Source organism: Oryctolagus cuniculus, chromosome 2, assembly GCF_964237555.1.
Source record: "Oryctolagus cuniculus chromosome 2, mOryCun1.1, whole genome shotgun sequence".
NCBI lineage: Eukaryota > Metazoa > Chordata > Mammalia > Lagomorpha > Leporidae > Oryctolagus > Oryctolagus cuniculus.
Window position 1 is genome coordinate 163,525,614 of NC_091433.1, and position 24,718 is coordinate 163,550,331.

Below are 24,718 nucleotides of genomic sequence, written 5' to 3' on the forward strand. Positions count from 1 at the left end.
ATTTTAATTATTTATTTGAGAGGTAGTTACATACAGAAAGAGGGAAAGACAGAGAGAAAGATCTTCAATCTGCTGGTTCACTCTCCAAATGGCCACAGTGACCAGAGCTGGGCCAATCTAGAGCCAGGAGCTTCTTCTGGGTCTCCCAGGTGGGTACAGGGACCCAAGCACTTGAGTCATCCTCTGCTCCTTTCCCAGGCCATAAGCAGAGAGCTGCATAGAAGCCGAGCAGCCAATACATGAACCAGAGCCCATGTGGAATGCCAGCACCCAGGCTTAACCAGCTGTGCCACAGTGCCAGCCTCTGTGCTGGGGATTTACATGCTTATTCAAAACCACAAATCTTATCTGTGTCTCTCTTTTAGCTGCACCCAGGCTTTGTTATTATATGGGGAACAGAGTAATATCCTAGGTTATTGGTGCCTTTGAAGGTTTTGTTTTTACAGATGTTAAAAACTCATATTTTGATCTGTTATGCAAAATTTGTAAATAACCTCCCTTTGGTGTGATTAAGGCCCATATTTCCTATTATTTTTTACTTATTTAAAGTATTCTTAAATTAATTTTGACATTTTATTTTACTACTCTTAGTACTCTGTACTTCAGATGATTTTTTAAAGTTTTGTGGGTTTTTACAAAAGATTTATTTATTTACTTGAAAATCAGAGTTACAGAGAGAGAACACTCTTCCATCTACTGATTCATTACCCAGATGACCACAATGGCAAGAGTTGGATGAGGCTAAAGCCAGGAGCTTCGTCCAGGTCTCCCATGGGGATTGCAGAGGCCCAAGTACTTGGGCCATCCTCCATTGCTTTTCCCAGGCCATTAGCAGGGAGCTGGATCAGAAGAGGAGCAGCTAAGACACAAACCTGAATGCCAGCATTGTAGGCAGCAGCTTTACCTGCTATGCTACAACACTGACATTTAAGTCTTCTTATAAAGGGGAAATGTATTAGTTATCTATTGGCATGTAATAACTGACTGCAGAATTTGGCAACTTAAAACAACATCATTTATTATCTCTGAATTTGTGAGGATCAGGAGTTTGAAAACAACTTGGTTGGATGACTTTATAATGCATGGTCTGTCATCAAGCAGCAAACAGGCTCTCAGCCTGGGTTGCAAGTCATCTGAAAGGCTGACTCAGGCTGCAGAATTTACTTTCTGTGTGGTTCACTTAATGTTGACTGAGAGGCTTCATTCAGTTCCTGCATGGCTGTTGGCAGGAGATCTCAGTTTCTTGCCATGTGGATCTGAACATAGGACAACTTGAGTTCTTCATGGTGTGGCAGCCAGCTGCCCACAGAGCAAGTGATCCATAGAAAGCAAGCAGGAAACTATAGAGCCTTTTGTGATTGTCGTCTCCTAAGTTGCATACTGTCACTTTGGCTGTATTCTGCTCTTTGGAAGCAACTCACTTAAGTCCAGCCCACACTCCAGAAGGGAATTAATCCCTAAATAAGAGGTACCAAAGAATTTATGGACATATTTTTAACTGCCATGGTGGGAGAGGCATATTTTGAATTTACATTTTTTTTCACAAGCTCTTTCTCTCCTGTTTTTCCTCCAGACTTTTTCTGCTCTTTGAGTAACTAACATTAGAACCTTTTATTATTCTAATAAAAATAGAATGTATTTTTCTCTATTTTCCACTGTACACTTTTTTCTATTTAATATTGTCCTTTAACAAATTTCCAAATTTTGTTACATTATTTAAGGTGAATTATTTTCTCACCTATTTTGTAATTGTGGATTTTGAGATCATCATGGGGCTTTTCAGTGAGATTTCCATATGAACCTTGAGTATATATCCTCCCAATTGTGTTTTTTCTGAGACCCCAGTGAACTCATTGTTCCCAAATTGAATCTTAAACCTGAGTGAATAGGCCTGTGGTGACAGATTCAAAGAAGAGACATTTTCCTCCCTGTCCAGATCCCAAACCATTGGTCATGTCTTCTGCTTATCTACTCTTTTAAATAACACTTTAGCCCCTTGAGGGTCCTAGTTTGATGTGGGCTTTTGACTTTTCTTCTGCAGACCTGGGACTTGTCTTCTGTGCCCATAGGATATGGAACAAAGAACCCTAGCTTCTCAAAATTGGCCTTCCCCAAGAGATAGTTATTAATCGCTCACATTGTCTTAACCGGGAGCTTAGCTAGGCATTTGAAAGGTTATTTACACAACTTTCCCCTAAGCGTTCTTTTCAGGGTTTTCAGGTTATCTTGTATGTCATGTTGTAGCAGAAATCTCAAGGAGGCTTCTTACTGAGTGACAGTGGATTTAGAAGCCACAGAAATTTGTTATATTTAATTTATCTTCAGATATTTCAACCTAGTCCTGTCCTCAAAAGTTTCTGAATGAAATAAATTTCTCTCTTCCATAATTGTAAAATACCACAAGTACTCTAAACTAAATATGCATAAAGCTGTTAAGAATACCCTCTAACAGAGGAATCTATCATTTGAATTTAATTAATTCAGTTTCTAGAATAGTTTGCCACCTAATGTTTTTCCGTATTCTGATTTGATAAGAAAAAAGATAAAACTACATAAATGCTTTCCATAGCAGATAGATTTGTGCTGTTAGAATGCCTAATATTACAGAGTTCAACCAATGGTACTAGAACAACAACAAAAAATACTAACTCTGTAATTAACACACAATTATTCTTAGGTGTTTAAATTTTAACTGAAATGTGATCCCTGTTAGGAATTTGGAAAACATTATGCTGAGTGAAATAAGCCAATCCCAAAGGGACAAATACCACTTGTTCTCCTTGATAGGTGACAACTAACTGAGCACCAAAAAGGAAACCTGTTAAAGTGAAATGAACACTATGAGAAACAGTGACTTGATTAGCCCTCACCCTGACTGTTGATGAGCAACTTGATATGTTATCCCTCTTAGTATTTTTTTGTTTGTTCTACTTAATACTTTTGGTTGAATACTGTAATCAATACACAATTCTTCTTAAATGCTGAAACTTAACTGAAAAGTGATCACTTAAATATAAGAGTGGGAATAAGAGAGGGAAGAGATGTGCAATTCGGGACATGCTCAAGCTGACTTACCTCAAATGGTAGAGTTAGAAACATACCAGGGGGATTCGAATTCAATCCCATTGAAGTGGCATGTACCAATGCCATCTCACTAGTCCCAGTGATCAATTTCTGTTCACAATTGATCATAATGATAGGACTAAGAACCAAAGGGATCACATAAACAAGAATAGTGTCTGCAAATACTAGCTGATAGAATAAAAAAGGGAGAGAATGATCCAACATGGGAAGTGAGATACACAACAGACCCATAGAATGGCAGATGTCCTAAACAGCACTCTGGCCTCAGAATCAGCCCTAAAGGCATTCGGATCTGGCGGAAATGCCCATGAGAGTATTTCAGGCATGGAAAGCCAAGACACTCGGGGCGGGGGGGGGGGGGGGGGACCTAAATGAAAGCTCTCTGCGAGTGAGATCCCAGTGGAAAGAATGGGTCATCAAAGAAGGAGGTACCTTTCTCTGAAGGGAGGAGAGAACTTCCACTTTGACCATGGCCTTGTCTAAAAATGATCAGAGTCAGTGAACTCAGGGGGCTTCCATAGCCTTGGCAGCTCATGACAAGAGCCTTGGGTGATTACTGAGGCCATAAACAAGAGTGTCAATTTGTTAAGTCAACAACAGGAGTCACTGTACACTTACTCCCCATGTAGGATCTTTGTCCTTAGTGTGCTGTACATTGAGATTTAATGCTATAACTAGTACTCAAACAGTATTTTTCACTTTATGTTTCTGTGTGGGAGCAAACTGTTGAAATCTTTACTTAATGTATGCTAAACTGATCTTCTGTATATAAAGAGAATCGAAAATGAATCTTGATGTGAATGGAAGGGGAGAGGGAGTGGATAAGGGGAGGGTTGTGGGTTGGAGGGACGTTATGGGGGGGGGAAGCCATTGTAATCCATAAGCCGTACTTTGGAAATTTATATTCATTAAATAAAAGTTTAAATAAATAAATAAATATTAGTTTCTAAAAAAAAAAGAATGCCTAATATTGGCCAATTTATTTTTTCAAAGATTTGCTTACTTATTTGAAAGGTAGAGATACAGAGAGGGAGAGATCGAGATCTTCCATCCACTGGTTCACTCCTCCAAACGGCTGCAATGGCCAGCGCTGGGCCAGGCGGAAGCCAAGAGCCTGAAACTCCATATGAGTCTCCCACATGGGTGGCAGGGGTCCAAGTACTTGGGCTGTCTTCTGCTGCTTTCTCAGGTACATTAGCAGGGAGCTGGATCAGAAGTGGCTCAGCCAGGAGTGGAACTGGCGCTCAAAAAAGATGTGGTGTCACGGGTAGCAGCTTAACCCCTCACACCATAATGCTGGTCCCCTAGACTGGGTAATTTATTTCTCACATCTCTGAATGTTAGGAAGTCCAAGATCAAGGTGCCAGCAGACTCAGTGTCTAGCCAAGACCTATTTCTCATAGATGGCACCATGTATGTATCCTCATGTGTCAGAAGAGTTAGAAGGGAAAAAAGAGTTGAGCATTGATTTTAGTGTCATTCATAAAGGAGAAACCCTTGTGACTTAATTTCCCCAAGTCCCTATCTCTTACTGCTATTGCACTGGAGATTAAATTTCAACATGACTTCAGAGGTACACAGATATTAATATCTGTGTGTGTGTACAATACATACACTTACTACCAGACTTAGAGTTTTTTGATTTGGTGATGGTATGAAAACAATACACATTCGGTGGGAACCTTGCATTGAATTTTGAATTTTTGGCCTTTTCCTAGGGTACAGATAATGCAGCACAGTGGGCAGTGGTAATGAGCTTCAGCTCCCAGTCCTGCAGTCACAAGGTTAAACAGCTGAGTATCTACAGTGCACTGTGCTGCTCTGCTGTCGTGTTCAGTAGGTTAGATGTATGCAATGCATTTTTGACTTAGTGTATTTTCAGCTTAACAGTGGGTTTATGAAGACAGACCCCATTGTAAGTCGAGTGTGTTTCATCAAACATCTGCATGATATCATTGGATAGATTACAGACCAAATTATTGATATTGCTTATTATTGAAGATAATAAGCATTCTGGATAAGGAAAATACTTTCCAAATTGTACTTTTGATTGGGATTTCTTTTTTATAATGAACTTACCTGGGTCTTCAAAAAGTTCATGGGAAACGCAAGTTATGAAAAAACTATGCATAGATTTAAAAATCTTTCACACCAATATAAACTTGCTATTTAATTCCATTTTTCTACAAACTCTTTGAAATACCCTCAAACATTAATTTTAAAACTACAGAGCTAATATTTCTAGGGAAAAATACTTAATTAAAATTGGCCTTACTATATGTTATATGTCTTTAAAATTTTTAATAGAAATTAGCTAAGCCCCTTGGATTCTTTCTTCTAGCATTTAGGAATTGATGTTGGATTAGTAAGGTAGAAGAATAAAAATATAATTAATTTCAGTAAATATTTCAGTCATTCATTTTGTAATCATTTGTTGAGCAGCTTTTCTTTTTTTTTTTAAACTTTTCTTTAATAAATATATATTTCCAAAGTACAACTTTTGGATTATAGCGGCTTTTCCCCCCATAACCTCCCTCCCACCCAGAGCCATCCCATCTCCCATTCCCTCTCCCATCCCATTCTTCATCAAGATTCATTTTCAATTACCTTTATATACAGAAGATAACTTAATATATACTAAGTAAAGATTTCAAGTTTGCACCCACACAGATACACAAAGTATAAAGTACTGTTTGAGTAGTAGTTTCACCATTAATTTGCATAGTGCAACACATTAAGGACAGAGATCCTACATGGGGAGCAGGTGCAGAGGGACTCCCGTTGTTGATTTAACAATTGACACTCTTATTTATGACGTCAGTAATCACCCAAGGCTCTTGTCATGAGCTGCCAAGGCTATGGAAGCCCCCTGAGTTCACTGACTCTGATCATTTTTAGACAAGGCCATGGTCAAAGTGGAAGTTCTCTCCTCCCTTCAGAGAAAGGTACCTCCTTCTTTGATGACCTGTTATTATTAGCAGATACTAGTCTTGTTTATGTGATCCCTTTGACTCTTAGACCTATCATTATGATCAATTATGAACTTAAACTGATCATTTTGACTAGTAAGATGGCATTGGTTCATGCCACCTTGATGGGACTGAATTGGAATCCCCTGACACGTTTCTAGCTCTACCATTGGGGTAAGTCCGAGTGAGCATGTGCTGAACTGTACATCTCCTCCCTCTCTTATTCCCACTCTTATATTTAACAGGGATCACTTTTCAGTTAAATTTCAATGACTAAGAATAACTGTGTGTTAATTAAAGAGTTTAACCAATGGTATTAAGTAGAACAAAAAAATACTCAAGGGAATAAAATAGTAAGTTGTTCCTCGGCAGTCAGGACAAGGGCTGATCAAGTCATTGTTTCTCATAGTGTCCATTGCACTTCTACAGGTTTTCTTTTAGGTGTGTTGAGCAGCTTTTCTTTGGCAGGCACTGTACTTTTTTTTTCATCTTTGAATGCTTAGCTTGCTCATGAGCAGTAGGTTATGTTCTCTTTTATTTATTTATTTTCATGTTATTAGAAAGGCTGAGAGACAGACAAATGGAAAGAGATCTCGCACCTGCTAGTTTATTCCCCATATACATGCAACAGCCAAAGGGGCCAGGCTGAAGCCGGGAGCCTGCAACTCCATCTGGGTGTCGCATATGGGTGGCAGGGACCCAACTAGTTAAGCCATCATCTCCCTCCTTGGGTGCACATTAGCAGGAAGCTGGATGAGAAGCACAGTGGCCAGACTTAAACCAGGCACTCTGATATAGCATGCTGGCATCTTAAACTGCTGCACCAAATGCCTGTCCTAGCCACTGTTGTAAACACTGTAGATACAACCATGAGCATGTTAGATGAAAAGAAATAGGACCGGTGCCGTGGCTCACTTGGTTAATCCTCCGCCTGCGGTGCCAGCATCCCATATGGGCGCCGGGTTCTAGTCCCAGTTGCTCCTCTTCCAGTCCAGCTCTCTGCTGTGGTCTGAGATGGCAGTGGGGGATGGCGTAAGTGCTTGGGCCCCTGCACCCGCGTGGGAGACTGGGAAGAAGCTCCTGGCTCCTGGCTTCCGATCGGCGTAGCTCCTGCCGTAGCGGCCATTTGGGGAGTGAACCAACGGTAGGAGGACCTTTCTCTGTCTCTCTCTCTCACTGTTTATAACTCTACCTGTCAAATAAATTTTAAAAAAAGAAAAGAAATAAAAACTGTGCCCTCATGAAGCTTTTGTTTTAGTAGAATTGTCTAGGAATATTAAGTTTGTTGATTCATGAGACTGGTAAAACTTTGTCACTTAAAAAGTAATCATTGATTAATTTTATTGATATGAACCTTCTTCTCTTATAGTAACTGGACCTCTCTCAGAACTACAGATTGCGTATGTTAGCAGAGAAACACTACAGGTAAATCAAATACATATTTAAAAGTAACATTCTCTACTGTAATCAATACACAATTCTTCTTAAGTGCTGAAACTTAACTGAAAAGTGATCGCTGTTAAATATAAGAGTGGGAATAAGAGAGGGAAGAGATGTGCAATTCGGGACATGCTCAAGCTGACTTACCTCAAATGGTAGAGTTAGAAACATACCAGGGGATTCCAATTCAATCCCATCAAGGTGGCATGTACCAATGCCATCTCACTAGTCCCAGTGATCAATTTCTGTTCACAATTGATCATAATGATAGGACTAAGAACCAAAGGGATCACATAAACAAGAATAGTGTCTGCAAATACTAGCTGATAGAATAAAAAAGGGAGAGAATGATCCAACATGGGAAGTGAGATACACAGCAGACCCATAGAATGGCAAATGTCCTAACAGCACTCTGGCCTCAGAATCAGCCCTTAAGGCATGCAGATCCGGCTGAAATGCCCATGAGAGTATTTCAGGCATGGAAAGCCAAGACACTCGGGGCGGGGGGGGGGAACCTAAATGAAAGCTCTCTGCGAGTGAGATCCCAGTGGAAAGAATGGGTCATCAAAGAAGGAGGTACCTTTCTCTGAAGGGAGGAGAGAACTTCCACTTTGACCATGGCCTTGTCTAAAAATGATCAGAGTCAGTGAACTCAGGGGGCTTCCATAGCCTTGGCAGCTCATGACAAGAGCCTTGGGTGATTACTGAGGCCATAAACAAGAGTGTCAATTTGTTAAGTCAACAACAGGAGTCACTGTACACTTACTCCCCATGTAGGATCTTTGTCCTTAGTGTGCTGTACATTGAGATTTAATGCTATAACTAGTACTCAAACAGTATTTTTCACTTTATGTTTCTGTGTGGGAGCAAACTGTTGAAATCTTTACTTAATGTATGCTAAACTGATCTTCTGTATATAAAGAGAATCGAAAATGAATCTTGATGTGAATGGAAGGGGAGAGGGAGTGGATAAGGGGAGGGTTGTGGGTTGGAGGGACGTTATGGGGGGGGGAAGCCATTGTAATCCATAAGCCGTACTTTGGAAATTTATATTCATTAAATAAAAGTTAAAAAAAAATAAAAGTAACATTCTCTATTGAGCTAAATGTTTAATTATTGTATATTACCTGTTAAGTAAAGCACAGATTAAATAATCTATATTGATAGACTATTGGAGATTTTTAATATGTTTTAAAATTTGTAATAAGTTCAGATTACAGAGATTTTTAAAGTCTAAATATGATAATAACAGCTGAATTTCAAGCACTGTTGGTTTGTTATTGTATATTTTCATTTTTCTCCTTATGTCAAAGAAAGGCTGGAAAGTTAAGCATTATTGTGAGAATTGAAACTCACTCTAATACTAATTGGATATATGCTTTTTAAAGTTGTTTTGAACTTTTTGCAGAGTTTATTGAGAATTACTTGTCTCAGAAAAATCTGTTCCTCCAACTGAGCTTTATTGGCCTTCCTCATTTTCTTGATTCTGTTGTCTTTAAGAGTATTTGATTACAATAAGTTAATAATTATAAATAAATAGAGCTTCGATAAGGAAAAAAGAGAATGTTATCAGTTGATTGCATAAAAATCCCGATGTGTGCTGCTGATAAAATCTTGTTAATTTTTTTTTAACTCTAGGGATTATATTACCTTCACAGTAAAGGAAAAATGCATAGAGATATAAAGGTATACATTATATTTTTTGCTTCTTTTTTTAAAGTATATTTTAACCTGGTAATCTCTTCATTTTTAAACACTTTGATCAAATCGTTAAGCAGTTTGTTTTGATTATTTAATTTAGTAAATTTTTTATCTGAAATATGTTTTTATAATAAAAATTAGAAGAGTTGGTAAGTTTTTTATAGCAGCTTTGTTTAGACAATTCATATACCATAAAATTTACCCTTTATAAATGTCTAATATAGTGGATTAATGCTTTAGTAACTCATTTTATTTGTAGTTATTTAATTGTATATAGCAACTATGAAGTTCCAATTTTTAGTTGAGCTTCATGCTCTGATGATGTTAAGGAAACATCATTAATAGTGTATCAAGATGGATATATTGTCCCTCACATTCTTGGTCGTCTTTCATTTGGGTGGCAGATGAGAGCAGCTGCACTGGACTTGCCAGGATTGGCTTAGTGATCATGGCGCTTTAACAGCACTCCTGAGGGTATTTCTAAAGACATTACCATCTCCCCAATGTGGATGCTTTCTTCTTTTATTTATTTTTCCTATCCTTTCTTCTTTGTTCAACATCGTGCTTACTTCATTTTCCCCTTCTATTTTCTGAAGTTAGCATAAAGTATCATACCCTTTCTGGAGGCTGGAAACTAGAGTGGATGAGTCTCTGACAAATGACATGGACTCCCTCACAAAATGCCTGTGTGCACATTCTCTCAAATTTTCCTTGAAATTTCAGTGGGCTTTTAGAGCACCTGCTGAGATTTCCCTGCTGTATGTATTTTTCATAAGCTACTTCAAATACACCAAGAAAAAATTTTGAACTTGAAATATAAAGAGACCAAAAGAAGATGAGTAAATTAAGAAAGGTTCTATGTATTTGACTCTTAGATAATCTGAAAAGGTTGGTAGATTTTTGCCAGAAAATGGAGACTGGAGTGTACCCCAAGCAGAGAGAACAATGTAAACAAAGATACAGAGGTTAGACAATATCAGACTATTTTAGAGAACATGAAAGTGGATCTGTAACATTGAAGAGAAGAAAATGTATGACTATGTTAGGAGCTGGGGTTGGCTAAGTAATTTAGTGGTTTGTTATACATTTTTTCTGTGTTATTCTTCAGAGTTTGGTCCTAACTGGGTAGATTGTGACCATCACCACTTCTTATACCCTCATCTGATTATCTCCCCTGTACTTCACTGCTTCCATTGTTGAGTGATTCTGTAGTCACTTTTCCACCTGGTGGCCAACATGATCTTTTAAAATCAGATCCTGCATATTAAGCCACCATTACACTGTCCTGTTCAGTGTAAGGTCCTCAGGGCCTGCAAGATTGTGCTTGATCTCAACCTTGCATTTCCCCTGCCCACTACACTCTTACCTGTGTTACGCCTTCTGTTCTGGCCACACTAAGCTTGCTGTTCTGGGAACAGAGGGAGTTCATTGTGGCCTTAAGTCTTTGTATTCGCTCTTCCCTCTTCTTGGATGTTCTCTTAGAGTGTGCATGGTTCTGTACCCTTCATCCAGAACTCCCCTCAGATATTGCTACCTGGTCTAGGGCCGTAGCACCCTGAACGTGCCCAATCTCAGAAATATTGCTACCTTAAAAAGCCTTTCTGTTCTCTGCTTTATTTGTCTTCAGCTTATCTCTGCCTGAATGAATCATTTGTTGGTTTGTTCATAGTTTGATCAATGATATATTCATTTTTTAGATTTTCTTTTTCTCCTACTTGTATTTAAACTCCATTCAGAGCTAGAACTAACTTATCACTGGAATTATACCCAGGGTGACCCCTAGCTGTTAAGATGCATCCCATGAGTTCCATACCTGACTCTGGCTGCTAACTCTAGCTTCCTGCTGAGGCAGACCCTGGGAGGCAACAGTGATGGCCCAAATAATTGGGTTCCTGCCACCCACATGGGATTACCTGGATTGCATTCCCAGCTCCTGCCTTTGACCTGGCCCAGTCCCAGGCATTGCAAGCATTTGGGGAATGAACCAGTAGTTGAAGCACTCTCCCCACGACCACCACCGCTCAAATAAGTAAATTTGTTTTAAAAGTATCACCTGCCTCCTAGTGGCTTTTCAGGGAGGGAAGGAAAGATCAAAGGTAATGATGTTTACATGACATGATTTAAGTAAGGTATAATTTAGGAAGAAGCAAAAGTGGGGGCTGGCACTGTGGCATAGTAAGCAAAGCCTCTGCGTGCTGTGCCACCATCCCACGTGGGCACTAGATCATGTCCTGGCTGCTCCTCTTCCGATGCAACTTTCTGCTCGTGGCCTGGGAAAGCAGTGCAAGATGGCCCAAGCACTTGGGTCCCTTCACCTGCATGGGAGACCTGGAAGAAGCTCCTGGCTCCTGGCTTCGGATCTGCTCAGGTCCAGCCTTTGAAGCCATTTGGGGAGTGAACCAGTGCATGGAAGACCTTTGTCTCTGTCTCTCCCTCTCTCTATAACTCTACCTCTCAAATAAATTAAAAAAATCTTCAAAAACAAAAAGCAAAAGTGGCTTAAATACAAGTAGAACAAGTATACAGATCATGTACACAGGTGACATTGTAATTCAGTTTATATGCTAGATGGTCCTAAACTCAGGAAGATGCCTTAGAATAGAAAGGCATACATACCAAACAGCCGGATGCAGTCTCACATACTGTCTCTGATTCAACTGATGGAAAATTGCTGGAAAGTTATTTTTATTTTGGGTTTTTTTAACAGTATTTAATAATCAAATTTGAAGTATTATGCAAGCAATTGAAAACGCCAGTGTAAAGTAAAGTAACAGTGTAGTGATGATGTCTGACCAGTGAGGAAATAACATTTAGATGAAAACTAATATATTACTTTTCTATTAACATTCATCCTATATGAATAGCTTTTCTTGTAAAGCAGAATATTTTATGAGGACAGCCAGATTGCCTAGAAAGTAGACAGTACACTTTCCTGTGAATATAATGATGTAGCATTGTAATTGTGCACGTTTTATATTTTAAGTATTTCTAGATGTAAGGCTGTGATAATTTTTAAATATGTGTTGTTTGTTTAAGTGTCTGTTTCCTACTTTAACTAAATTGTTCTCACTTTGAAGGGAGCTAACATTCTATTAACGGACAATGGTCACGTGAAATTGGGTAAGTAGATTGGAATTTTGTGATATTCAAAAATCTGTTCTAAGACATAGTAAGTTGTATTTTTAATTGTAGGACTTAGCTTCCTCTCCCATTGGATAGCATCTTTGTACTTTTAGATGGAAATCTTATTGTAGGGCACACGTCAACTCTGTTTCCTCTTCTTAAACAAAAATAACGTATGTCCTTCATCTAAGACAGATTTGTTGGAAAAGTAGTGTGGAATAATGTCCTTTGCAAATTCTTTCAACTCCAAACTTAAGAATATGACTTGCAGTAAGAAATCTGTACAAAATTATCATTTTTTGAATTTATTGAAACCAATAAATAAGACAATAAATAAGACAAAAGTAAAAAAAATAGTAGTTTTAAATACATACATTCTTTAAATTAACTTTTAAAATATAGAATTATATAAGAATGTAATTTAGGTGCTGAATATCACCTTATTTAAAGCAATAACTTACATTTCGTTATGTCACTCTTCATTTAAGTTATGATTAAAATAGATTTCAAAACTTAGGTAGTGGGCCACTACTGTGGTGTAGTGGGTAAACCTATTGCCTTCAGTGCTGGCATCCCTTATGGGGGCCAGTTCAGGTCCTAGCTGCTTCACTTCCAATCCAGCTCTCTGCTATGGCCTGGGAAAGAAGTGGAAGATGGCCCAAGTCCTTGGACCTCTGCATCCACGTAGGGGACCCAGAGGAAGCTCCTGGATCCTGGCTTCGGATCATCCTGGCTCCAGCCATTGAGGCCATTTGAGGAGTGAAGCAATGGATGGAAGATCTGTCTCTCTCTCGTTCTCTCTCTCTCTCTGACTCTCTGTAACTCTCTGCCTTTTGAATAAATAAATAAATATTAAAAAAAAAAAAAAAAACTGACTAGGCATTTTATTTGAAAGTTTAGAGCCGGCGCCGCGGCTCACTAGGCTAATCCTCTGCCTTGCGGCGCCAGCACACTCTCTTTCTGCCTGTCCACTCTGCCTGTCAAAAAAAAAAAAAAATCCAGGCCGGTGCCGCGGCTCACTAGGCTAATCCTCCGCCTAGCGGCGCCGGCACACCGGGTTCTAGTCCCGGTCGGGGCGCCGGATTCTGTCCCGGTTGCCCCTCTTCCAGGCCAGCCCTCTGCTGTGGCCAGGGAGTGCAGTGGAGGATGGCCCAGGTGCTTGGGCCCTGCACCCCAGGGAAAAGCACCTGGCTCCTGGCTCCTGCCATCGGATCAGCGCGGTGCGCCGGCCGCAGCGCGCCGGCCGCGGCAGCCATTGGAGGGTGAACCAACGGCAAAGGAAGACCTTTCTCTCTGTCTCTCTCTCTCTCACTGTCCACTCTGCCTGTCAAAAAAAAAAAAAAAAAAATCCATCATGAACATTTTTCCTATCTTAAACTTTTTTTTGGGGGGGGGGCAGGCAGAGAGAGACAGAAAGGTCTTCCTTTTGCCGTTGGTTCACCCTCCAATGGCTGTCGCGGCCAGCGCGCTGCGGCCGGCGCACCGCACTGATCCGAAGGCAGGAGCCAGGTGCTTCTCCTGGTCTCCCATGGGGTGCAGGGCCCAAGCACTTGGGCCATCCTTCACTGCACTCCCTGGCCACAGCAGAGAGCTGGCCTGGAAGAGGGGCAACCGGGACAGAATCCGGCGCCCCGACCAGGACTAGAACCCGGTGTGTTGGCGCCGCAAGGCAGAGGATTAGCCTAGTGAGCTGCGGCGCCGGCTCATAATGGACTTTTTTATGAACAAAGTCATATCTATTGGGTATTAAATGGAAATATTTAAACAGGAAATATTGAAGTTATCTTTTTAAATTTATCCATTCATTTATTTGAGATGCAGAGAGACACAAAGAGACAGAGTTCTCCTCTATTGGTTCCATCCCCAAATGCCCACAACGTAGCAGCCAGCTGGGCCAGACCAAAGCTGGGAGCCAGGAACGCAATCCCAGTTTTCCATGTGAATGGCAGAGGCCTAATTACTTGAGCCATCATTGCTGCTACCAGGTTGCACATTATCAGGAGGTTGCAATCTAGAGTACAGCCAGGACCTAAACCCAGGCACTTCAGTGTGGAATGAAGGCATCACAGTCAGCAGCTTAACATCTAGACCAAATGTCCATCCCTAAACAGTTACTGTGAACTATCTGTAGGACTAATCAAAATTCAAAGTATGTGTTTATTTTATAAAAATATGAATGAAACTATTCAAACTATAACCTATTAAGCTAGTCAGATTTTAAAATATTATCTAGGAATTATCATATAATAAAGTTTTCCTAAATGATCTCTAAATATGAGAAAAGCAGGAAAGATCCTATTCTTTCAGGCATCTAGTGATTGATGGCTTAATGAATGCTTTCTGCCAGCAGAGCTATGCTAATGTACCTCATCTAAAGATATTCTGTGTATAATCCATCTTAGTTGAGAAGGGTTTAGAAATCATTAATAAGCTAGAAAATATTATGTGGTCTGGTCTTGACTACCATGCTTCAACATTAAGTTGAACAGCAAGTAGAATAGTAACAAATTGCACATTAAAAAAATTTCCTAGTAGTGATTGATAACATTAGAATGTATTGCTAAAGTAAGCTTTGAGGAATGTTCTGCACTTGATCTCAGCCAAAAGGCTGAAAAGCAATATGAGGAATATTCTATTTGGATAACTTTTCCATTTAGATGCATTCACCGTGGACTTAACAGTTTGTCTAGTGTTGGTCATCATGGGTATGATAGACAGTAAATGGGATATACTACTACTTGAAGATCCCTTCCAGTGATAGTCCTTTAATTCTGGCAGTTTAATTTCTCTTGCTATAACTTCTTCAAAATTATTTAGCCTTGATATTTGTTGTCATTTGATTCATGTCAGGATGAAGGATGAAGGATGAAGTATCTGGCTCTGATACAAAATGGCTACTTTATGATATTTTGATACTAGTCTGTTAAAGTTAAAAATTTTAATGTGATGTTTGATAATATTTCATATTTCTGTGAAATTAACTTAATGAAAATAATAATCAAAAATTTATTCTCATCTTGCCTTAAACAATTTGATTTTCCCTCAGTTTTCTAAATGTTTTTTTTTTTTCTTGTAGCTGATTTTGGAGTATCTGCGCAGATAACAGCTACAATTGCTAAACGGAAGTCTTTCATTGGTACTCCATATTGGTAATTGTATTTTAATTGATACTTAGTTTTTGTTGCTGTTCTGTTGTTGATGGATCAAAATTTCTAAAAAAGAATTATGGGTCAAAATTTTTAAGATTAACAAGATAATCACCAGGTAAAATAACAAATATATACACTTGTGGGTGGCTTACATGGCCAAATATTCTACCTTGTTATTTCTCAGTGAACAGAAAAGATCTTCACAATTGATACGACCTTTAGGAACCTTGATATAGTTCTAGATTTGCTGTAAAAACCTTTTCCTAACACATAGAACACGTATTTTACAGATGTTTATTTAAGATTTTATTTATTTACTTGAGAGAGTTAGAGAGAGAGAAATGAAGAGATAGAAAGAAAGGTCTTCCATCTGCTGGTTCACTATCCAAATGGCTGCAATGGCCTGAGCTGAGCCAATCCAAAGCCAGGAGCCAGGAGCTTCTTCCAGGTCTCCCAAGTGGGTGCAGGGACCCAAAGAGTCAGACCATCTTCCACTGCTTTCCCAGTCCGAGCAGAGAGCTGGATCTGAAATGAAGCAGCCAGGACTTGAACTGGCCCCCATTGGGGAAGCCAGCACTGCAAGCAGCAGCTCTATTAGCTTCTCCACAGCACCAGCCCCTAATAATTTCATTTTAAGTTTGCTTATTATTTTAATCCCTTAATAAGACCATGCCACTTGTTCGAGTTTTGCTATATGTCTCTGTAGAATTCTAGTTTGTTTTAATTGTCTTTTTCCTAGGGCAATCCTTCCTTTAGTTCTCTTCTATCCTATTTCAGTCTGAACTATTTATTTTCTAGTTGTTTGCATAGCTCTGCTCTGGAAGTCTTTTTATCTTCAATTTGGAAATCATTTTCTTGGATTCTGAGTCTTCCTCTTTAGTGATTTACTCCCTCTTTTTTTTGTGAAATGCATGTTAATATCTTTCTAAGATGGATGGAGAATAAAATTCATGAGACTTTGCATGTCTAGCATTGCCCTTGTTTGATAGTTTTGGTGAGTATAGAATTCTTAGTTGGAATTTTTAGATATGTTAGTGTCATCTTTTCTGTGATACTGATGAGGCCGTTGTGATACATGATCCTTTGAATGTAACCTTTAGCCCTAGCGTCCTTCCTGGGTTTTGATTCCTTGATGGTGCACCTGAGCATGTTTTTGTTTATTATTATTTTATTTTTACTTTTATTCATTATCCTTGGCATTTGTTTCAATCAAGAGATTAATATCTTTCAGTTTGGAATAATTTCTTTGTTGTACTTCTTGCTGTCTCCTTCTGAAATTCATTATAATTATGTCTTGGACCACTTGGATTATTCATTATTTTCTTCTCTCACTTTTTATGACTTTTCCGCCATTATAATATAACTGAAAAGATGTCAGATAAGTTTACAGTAAGTGTGAGTTAAATATGAAAAGTATGGTTCCCTAAGAAATAGTTTTGATAAAGTAATGAAAGAGGCCACATTGTAGTTTATTGATATAAGGAGGTAGCACCAAAAAATTACAATAGTTTATTGCACATGTTGCTTCTTTATAGAATTTTGCATATATGGGACAGTATTCTGGGCATGTTACTCTATATAATTGTACATAATTACAACCCTTTGTAACAAGTAGTACAACAAAAACGTAACAGAGAAGCACCAGTAGGGAATTGGGATTGAGGATCTTATTATATGTCAAGATTTTGGGGAAAGGGACCATGTTAACTATTACATACTCATTTTTCAGAGATCAAGGACTACGAGGCTGTAATTAGATAGTGATAGTTCCATGTACCTCTGATAGGAGTATGAAGTAAAATACAATAAACAAAAGGTTTTCTTCTCTTGAATATTTCCTTTAGGATGGCTCCAGAAGTCGCAGCTGTTGAGAGGAAAGGAGGCTATAACCAGCTTTGTGATCTCTGGGCAGTGGGGATCACAGCCATAGAGCTCGCCGAGCTTCAACCTCCCATGTTTGACTTACACCCAATGCGGTATGTCACCTGTGTTTAAATTAAGTGGTGATCTTTTCACCTGGTATTTTTTATTATGTCATGAACAAGTAACTTCCTTTGTCTTGCTTTACCTTATTTGAGATTAGATAGTAATATAGTTTATAATATACATTAAAATATGAAATATTAAAATGCCTTACAATGATTTGTTTTTTTTCAGTGCATTATTTCTAATGACAAAAAGCAATTTTCAGCCTCCTAAACTAAAGGATAAAATGAAGTGGTAAGCATTTTTGTGTTACTTACTTTTATGGTACGTTGAGCAAAAAAACTGAAATACAAAAGTCTAACCTTCAAAATTTCTTAGGTCAAATAGTTTTCATCATTTTGTGAAAATGGCACTTACCAAAAATCCAAAAAAGAGACCTACTGCTGAAAAGTTACTACAGGTATTATTTTTTGCCTTGAAATATATAATATTTCAAAAAATAAAATGTCATTCAAGTTTCTAATAAATGTTTTGTGCTATATTATTTTTATAGCACCCTTTTGTCACACAACCTCTGACACGGTCTTTGGCAATTGAGCTGTTGGATAAAGTGAATAATCCAGATCATTCCACTTACCATGATTTTGATGATGATGATCCTGAGGTAAGAATTGTTCTAATCAGCTGGTGTATATTACATATGTGTGTATTATGTATACATATATGCATATCTCAGAATCAGTTTTTTAAATTTCTAACTACTTTACATTTCAAAACTTGAGAGAACAGTTCACTCTTTGATTTTGTTTCTCTTTGAAAGACATGTGCTAGATTTTTCTTGTAGGCTACTTATGGGTGACTCTTATTAAAATGTAAAGTCAGAATCATTTAGTCCATTTGTGGTTATTACAAAGTGATCATTTTAGATGAATTTGCCAAATGAATCATCACTGGACAAGGGAAAGCAAATGAGAAACACCTAAACAGGATATTAGGATAAAATTGAAAATTTCTATTCTGTTTTCTTCTCAGGAGGAATCTTTGTATCATGCTTCATAAATTAATAGAGGTCACTTCATAAATTAATAGAGGTATAGGATTGAGTCTGTTAGTGACTGAAACTCTATAATTATCTACTATGGAAATGTTTAAAAATGAGCCAGTGTAATTGCTAAAGAATAAAATAGCCCTAATATGATGGAAGCATTAATATTAATGGAAGCTTCACTTCTGATAACATTTTCAACATTGCTAGCACAATTAATACTTGTTACAGGGGCTGGTGCTGTGGCACAGTAGGTTAATCCTCCACCTGTGGCGCCGGCAGCCCATATGGGCACTGGTTCTATTCCCGGCTGCTCCTCTTCCAATCCAGCTCTCTGCTATGGCCTGGAAAAGCAGTAGAAGATGGCCCAAGTCCTTGGGCCCCTGCACCCATGTGGGAGACCAGGAAGAAGCTCCTGGCTCCTGGCTTTGGATCGGCGCAACTCCTACTGTTACAGCAATTTGGGGAGTGAACCAATGGAAGGAAGACCTTTCTCTCTGTCTCTTCCTCTCACTGTCTTTAACTCTACCTCTCAAACAAATAAATAAAATCTTAAAAAAAAAAAAAAGTTCTTGTTACAACTGAAATAACTCAGTATATGGAGCCTGGAAGAATTCTGTTTCTCCATTTGTGACAGAAGTGGATGACTCTGAGTTTAGCTGGCTTTATGGAATGCTCTGAAAATAGTATAAATTGGGGGGCTAGCATTTGGTGGTTAAGGCACTGGTATCTGATATCAGAGTATCTGAGTTTAAGCTCCAGCTCCACTCTCTTACTTCAGTTCCTTACTTCTGCAGTCACTGGGAGGCACCAGGTGATGGCTCAAGTAATTGGATTCCTGCCACCCACCTGGAAGATCTGGATTGAGTTTATAGTTCCCAGCTTAGACCTGTCTCAACCCTGGCCTTTTCGGGCATTTCAGGAGTAAACCAGCAGAGGAAAGTACTCTCTACCACTCAAATAAATATAAATGTCATCAGTGATTCTGGAGGAATGAGACCTCTCAGTATGATGGTCCTAGACTGTCTTAAGACAGAGAGGATCTTCCTATCAATTCAGCATTATTCCTTCTTGCCATCCTTCTACAGCTCTGACAAGTTGGCTATCTATACTTTTGTTAATGATCTAGACAGAATTTTAGAAGCGTAAAGACTTAAGAAATGTAAAGTTTTATCAACCATATAATTTCTCCCTTCCTGAGGTGAAAGTTGTTTTTTGTTGTTTTGCATATTGCTTTTAAAAACCTTAGATCTTTATAAACTCTTCTACTTTAATTCAGGCACATGCTGTGCTTGATGCATGGCAATATGAGACTCTAAAAATGACCATGTAAGATGAATCCCTGCATAGCAATCTTAATCAGCAAGAAAAATAGATTTTTCTGTAACCTTTAAAATTTTTTGTCAAAATCTTAAAAACTCTATTACTGTCACTTACAAATGTATAGAGAAGCAAAAAAAAAATGCTGATAGTATTTGCTTTAACCGCACTGAAATATAAGAACAGTTTTGAATTAACATGTCTCATTTATTTGTTTTTAAAAAAAGTATATAGATTTCTTACTTACCTGGCAGTCTGCTTATCACCTAGGTTGCACAGTACTTGGATTCTGCAGTACATAGAGCAAATCGCTTTTCTATGCCTTGGCAAAATGCTAAATTTCTCTTCTAATCATGATGTGCATCTGTTAATATAGTGATTTACAGACTGAACATCTAGGAATGAAGTTTGTACTTTATACAGTTACAGTTAATATAACATGGTGACAGAAATTTGAACCCTGTGAAGGAGACTGGTGTTATGTAACCAAATCATGTAAATGAAATTTATACTAAAACTGCAAAGCAAGGACTGTTTGTACTCTTCACAGTGCACTAAATGCAATGTTATTATTTCTTACCTCATCCTATTTTCCTGTCATACTGAGTTACACTGTCCTTTTAAAAATGTATTCATGGGGCCGGCGCTGTGTCATAGTGGGTGAAGCCACCGCCTGTAGTGCCAGAATCGCATATGGGCGCCAGTTCGAGTCCCGGCTTCTCCACTTCTGACCCAGCTCTCTCTATGGCTTGGGAAAGCAGTAGAAGATGGCCCAAGTGCTTGGGCCCCTGCATCCACATGGGAGATCTGAAGGAAGCTCCTGGCTCCTAGCTTTGGATTGGCACAGCTCTGGCCATCTGCGGAGTGAACCAGCAGATGGAAGACCTCTCTCTCTCTCTGCTTCTGTCTCTCTCTAACTCTGCCTTTCAAGTAAATAAATAAATCTTTTTAAAAAATTGTATTTAAAGAGAAATAATAAGCCCATATACTCCAATAATTTGTAGACTGGAGATTCTTCTAAAGTTTTCTCATATAGATGGAAAAGAAACTCATCTTTCTTACAATGACTGTTATTATAATTGTGAATTGTTACAAACTTCTAGAGTAAATAAGTATAAGTAACAAAGGAACTAAATTATTATAAGGGTAGGCTAGGGAGGTACTTCTCTTCTCACCAGTTTGTAAGATAATCTTTTCCCAGAGAAATTCATAGCCTTGTTTTTAAGTTCACAAATGGTTTATAGTTGTAGTTTTTGTTTGTTTGTTTTTTTGCCAGGCAGAGTTAGACAGTGAGAGAGAGAGAGAGAGTGAGACAGAGAGAAAGGTATCCAGCACCCCAACCGGGACTAGAACCCAGGGTGCTGGCACCGCAGGTGGAGAATTAGCCAAGTGAGCCATGGCACCGGCCTGTAGTTGTAGTGGTAATTGCTAAGTGCAGTGTTTTCACCTGAAATGTGATTGTGTATGATTAGTATTGCAGCACTCACTGTGATACTATAGCTGTTGTCCAGATACTCTTTTAGATGTTGAGCACATGCCCCAAGTCAGCTTCACTTTTCTATAAGTCATACAGCATAGAAGGAAGGATGACTTTTTTATATTGAGTTCTCATGTAGTTCCTACTTTAGAATTTACTACGTGCTAGAATAATTGTAATTCTGGTTTTTACCTAATATAATTTTATTCTCCTATAATCTTGTTTTTACCCAATATAATTTTATTCTGTGTTTTTCTGTGCACCATGTACAATATTACAAGATTTAATAATTTTAGTTATTCCATTTAAGATGAGAAAGTGAAAGTTTTCTCATAAACAGTGATTATTTCATCCATGTCCACTGATAACAGTCTGTATAATTAACCTACATGATACCTGTTTTTGTTTGATTTTGCTATATATTGTGATTGGAAGTCCAGGGTTTGTCTCAACTCCATAGCCAACTGGTTGAATGCTTTGTCATTTAATTTTTATCTTCATCTGCAAAATGCAGAAGAATACTGATTTCTGTAGTTTATTTTGAGTGTACAAGCTCAGGTGAATGAAAGTATTTAGTAAACTACAAAGCAGTATATACATGTAAAGTTTACCTCACTTTTTAAAAATGATTTTTTAATTTGTTTGAGAGAGAGTATTTCCATCTGCTGGTTCACTTCCAAGGTACCTAGAGTGCTCCCTTCCTCTCCTCCACCCCCAACTTGCCTACCCATCAGGACCATAGCTGAAAACCAGGAACCCTATCTAGCTTTCCCACATGGGCGGCAGGAACCCAATAACTTGGACCACTATCACTGTCTCCAGGGTCTGCATTAAGCACTAAACTGGGGGCCAGTGCCATGGCACAATAGGTTAATCCCCCGCCTGCGGCGCCAGCATCCCATATGGGCACTGGTTCTAGTCCCAGCTGCTCCACTTCCAGTTCAGCTCTCTGCTATGGCCTGGGAAAGCAGTAGAAGATGGCCCAAGTCCTTGAGCCCCTGCACCTGCGTGGGAGACCTGGAAGAAGCTCCTGGCTCATGGATTCAAATCAGTGCAGCTCCAACCGTTGCGGCCATTTTGGGGAGTGACCCAACAGAAGGAAGACCTTTGTCTCTCCTTCTCACTGTCTGTAACTCTACCTCTCAATAAATAAATAAATAAATAAATAAATAAAATCTTAAAAAAAAAAAAAGGCTCTAAACTGAAGTCGGGAGCATAGCCAGGTGTAGAACCCAGGTATCAGATATGAGATAGGGGCGTTCAATTGATATCTCTAAGCCAAATGGCTGCCCCTAAATACCCAGTTTTTGAAATATCTTTTGCTACTATTTCACTATAATGAATATTTTTTTTTTCAACAGTTTGCACCCCCATAGAAACACAAAGTGAAATATACTGTTTGAGTATTCATTATAGCATTAAGTCTCAATGTACAGCACATTAAGGACAGAGATCCTACATGAGGAGTAAGTGCACAGTGACTCCTATTGTTGACTTTACAAATTGACACTCCTGCTTATGGCATCAGTAATCTCCCTATGCACCAGTCATGAGTTTCCAAGGCTATGGAAGCCCCTTGAGTTCTCCGACTCTTATCTTGTTTAGACAAGGTCATAGTCAAAGTGGAGGTTCTCTCCTCCCTTCAGAGAAAGGTACCTCCTTCTTTGAAGACCTGTTCTTTCCACTGGGATCTCACTCACAGAGATCTTTCATTTAGGTGTTTGTTTGTTTGTTTGTTTGTTTGTTTTTGCCAGAGTGTCTTGGCTTTCCATGCCTGAAATACTCTCATGGGCTTTTCAGCCAGATCCGAATGCCTTTAGGGCTGATTCTGAGGCCAGAGTGCTGTTTAGGACATCCACCATTCTATGAGTCTGCTGAGTATCTCGCTTCCCATGTTGGATCACTCTCCCCTTTATTTATTCTATCGGTTAGTATTAGCAGGTACTAGACTTGTTTATGTGCTCCCTTTGACTCTTAGTCCTTTCATTATGATCAATTGTGAACTGAAATTGATCACTTGGACTAGTGAGATGGCATTGGTACATGCCACCTTGATGGGATTGAATTGGAGTCCCCTGGTATGTTTCTAACTCTACCATTTGGGGCAAGTCAGCTTGAGCATGTCCCAAATTGTACATCTCTTCCCTCTCTTATTCCCACTCTTATGTTTAACAGGGATTCCTGTTAAACATAATGAATATTTTAATATTTGTATCTCTTAAAAGATTTGTATATTTTTATTTCCAGAGGTTTACCTATGCTAGTAGTAGTAGGAGTAGCTAATTTCAGTCCTCTTCTTAATCTGCCTTATTCTTTTTTTAATTTTAAAAATTTCTTTATTTTCATTTATTTAAAAGGCAGAAAGGGAGGAAGAGGTCTTCCATCCATTGTTTCATTCCTCAAATATCCATAACAATCAGAATTAGTCCAGGCTGAAGCCAGAAGCCTGGAATTCTGTCTAGATCTGGGTCTCCCACATGGATATCAGGGACCCATGTACTTAAGTCATCACCTGATGCCTTCCACGGTGCACTTCAGTAGGATGCTGCAGTCAGAACAGAGTCAGGCCACAGACTACACGTTGCAGTGTGGGATGCAGACGTCTTAGTGACTGCGCCAAATGTCTGCTCCCAGTTTCTTTTTTATTTAATCTAAGATTTTGAGCTTGTTTATGAATTATATTGCATAATCTTTATGAATTATATTTTCCATAAAGGTGAGTAACTGTTTTTCCTTCAAAAGTAATAGCTTCAAAGGTATCATTTCCCATTTAAAGGAAGCATTGGATGTTGTAATAACTATGTGAAGAAAGTGCTGGTACCACCTGCTGAAGTGAGGCCTCCATGTGCTTAGGAAGAAGCTACAGATGTTTTCCACACAGGGCTCTACTTCCTAGGTGGAAGGAATGTCCACAAAGGAACACTAAATAACAAAAGTTATCTCCATTCCACCCACCCCCAGGATATTTCTGTCTGAAAGTGGTAGTATTCTTAGAGTGATTTTAATAAAGTGAAAGGAAAGAAAATAAAAGGGGGCTGGCGCTGTGGCACAGCAGGTAAAGCCACCGCCTGAGGTGTCATCATCCCTTATGGGCACCAGTTCGAGTCCCGGCTGCTCCACTTCTGATCCAGCTCTCTGCTATGGCCTGGGAAAGCAGTAGAAGATGGCCCAAGTCCTAGGGCCCCTGCACCAGCATGGGAGACCCAGAAGAGACTCCTGGCTCCTGGCTTCGTATCGGCACAGTTATGACCATTGCAGCCAATTGGGAAGTGAACTGGCGGATGAAAGACTTCTCTCTGCCTCTCCTCTCTCTGTGTAACTCTGACTTTTTTTCTTTCTTTTTTTTTTTTAAGATTTATTTATTTATTTGAAAGAGTAGAGACAGAGAGAGAGGTCTTCCATCCGATGATTCGCTCCCCAATTGGCCGCAACGGCCGAAGCTGGGCTGACTCGAAACCAGGAGCCAGGAGTTTCTTCCGGGTCA

At 39.0% G+C, this 24,718-nt stretch overlaps 1 protein-coding gene across 3 annotated transcripts in view; it reads left to right on the forward strand.

The window, feature by feature from the left end:
• Positions 1–24,718, forward strand: part of MAP4K3 (mitogen-activated protein kinase kinase kinase kinase 3) — a 222,876-nt gene that overhangs the window by 114,625 nt on the left and 83,533 nt on the right. For all 3 annotated transcript variants that reach the window (XM_051842965.2, XM_051842963.2, XM_051842964.2), the window contains 8 exons: positions 7,423–7,478; positions 9,132–9,179; positions 12,272–12,314; positions 15,394–15,466; positions 17,311–17,442; positions 17,624–17,686; positions 17,771–17,852; positions 17,946–18,056. In XM_051842965.2, the coding sequence (XP_051698925.1) occupies positions 7,423–7,478; positions 9,132–9,179; positions 12,272–12,314; positions 15,394–15,466; positions 17,311–17,442; positions 17,624–17,686; positions 17,771–17,852; positions 17,946–18,056 (608 nt within the window). The remainder of the gene's footprint in view (positions 1–7,422; positions 7,479–9,131; positions 9,180–12,271; positions 12,315–15,393; positions 15,467–17,310; positions 17,443–17,623; positions 17,687–17,770; positions 17,853–17,945; positions 18,057–24,718) is intronic.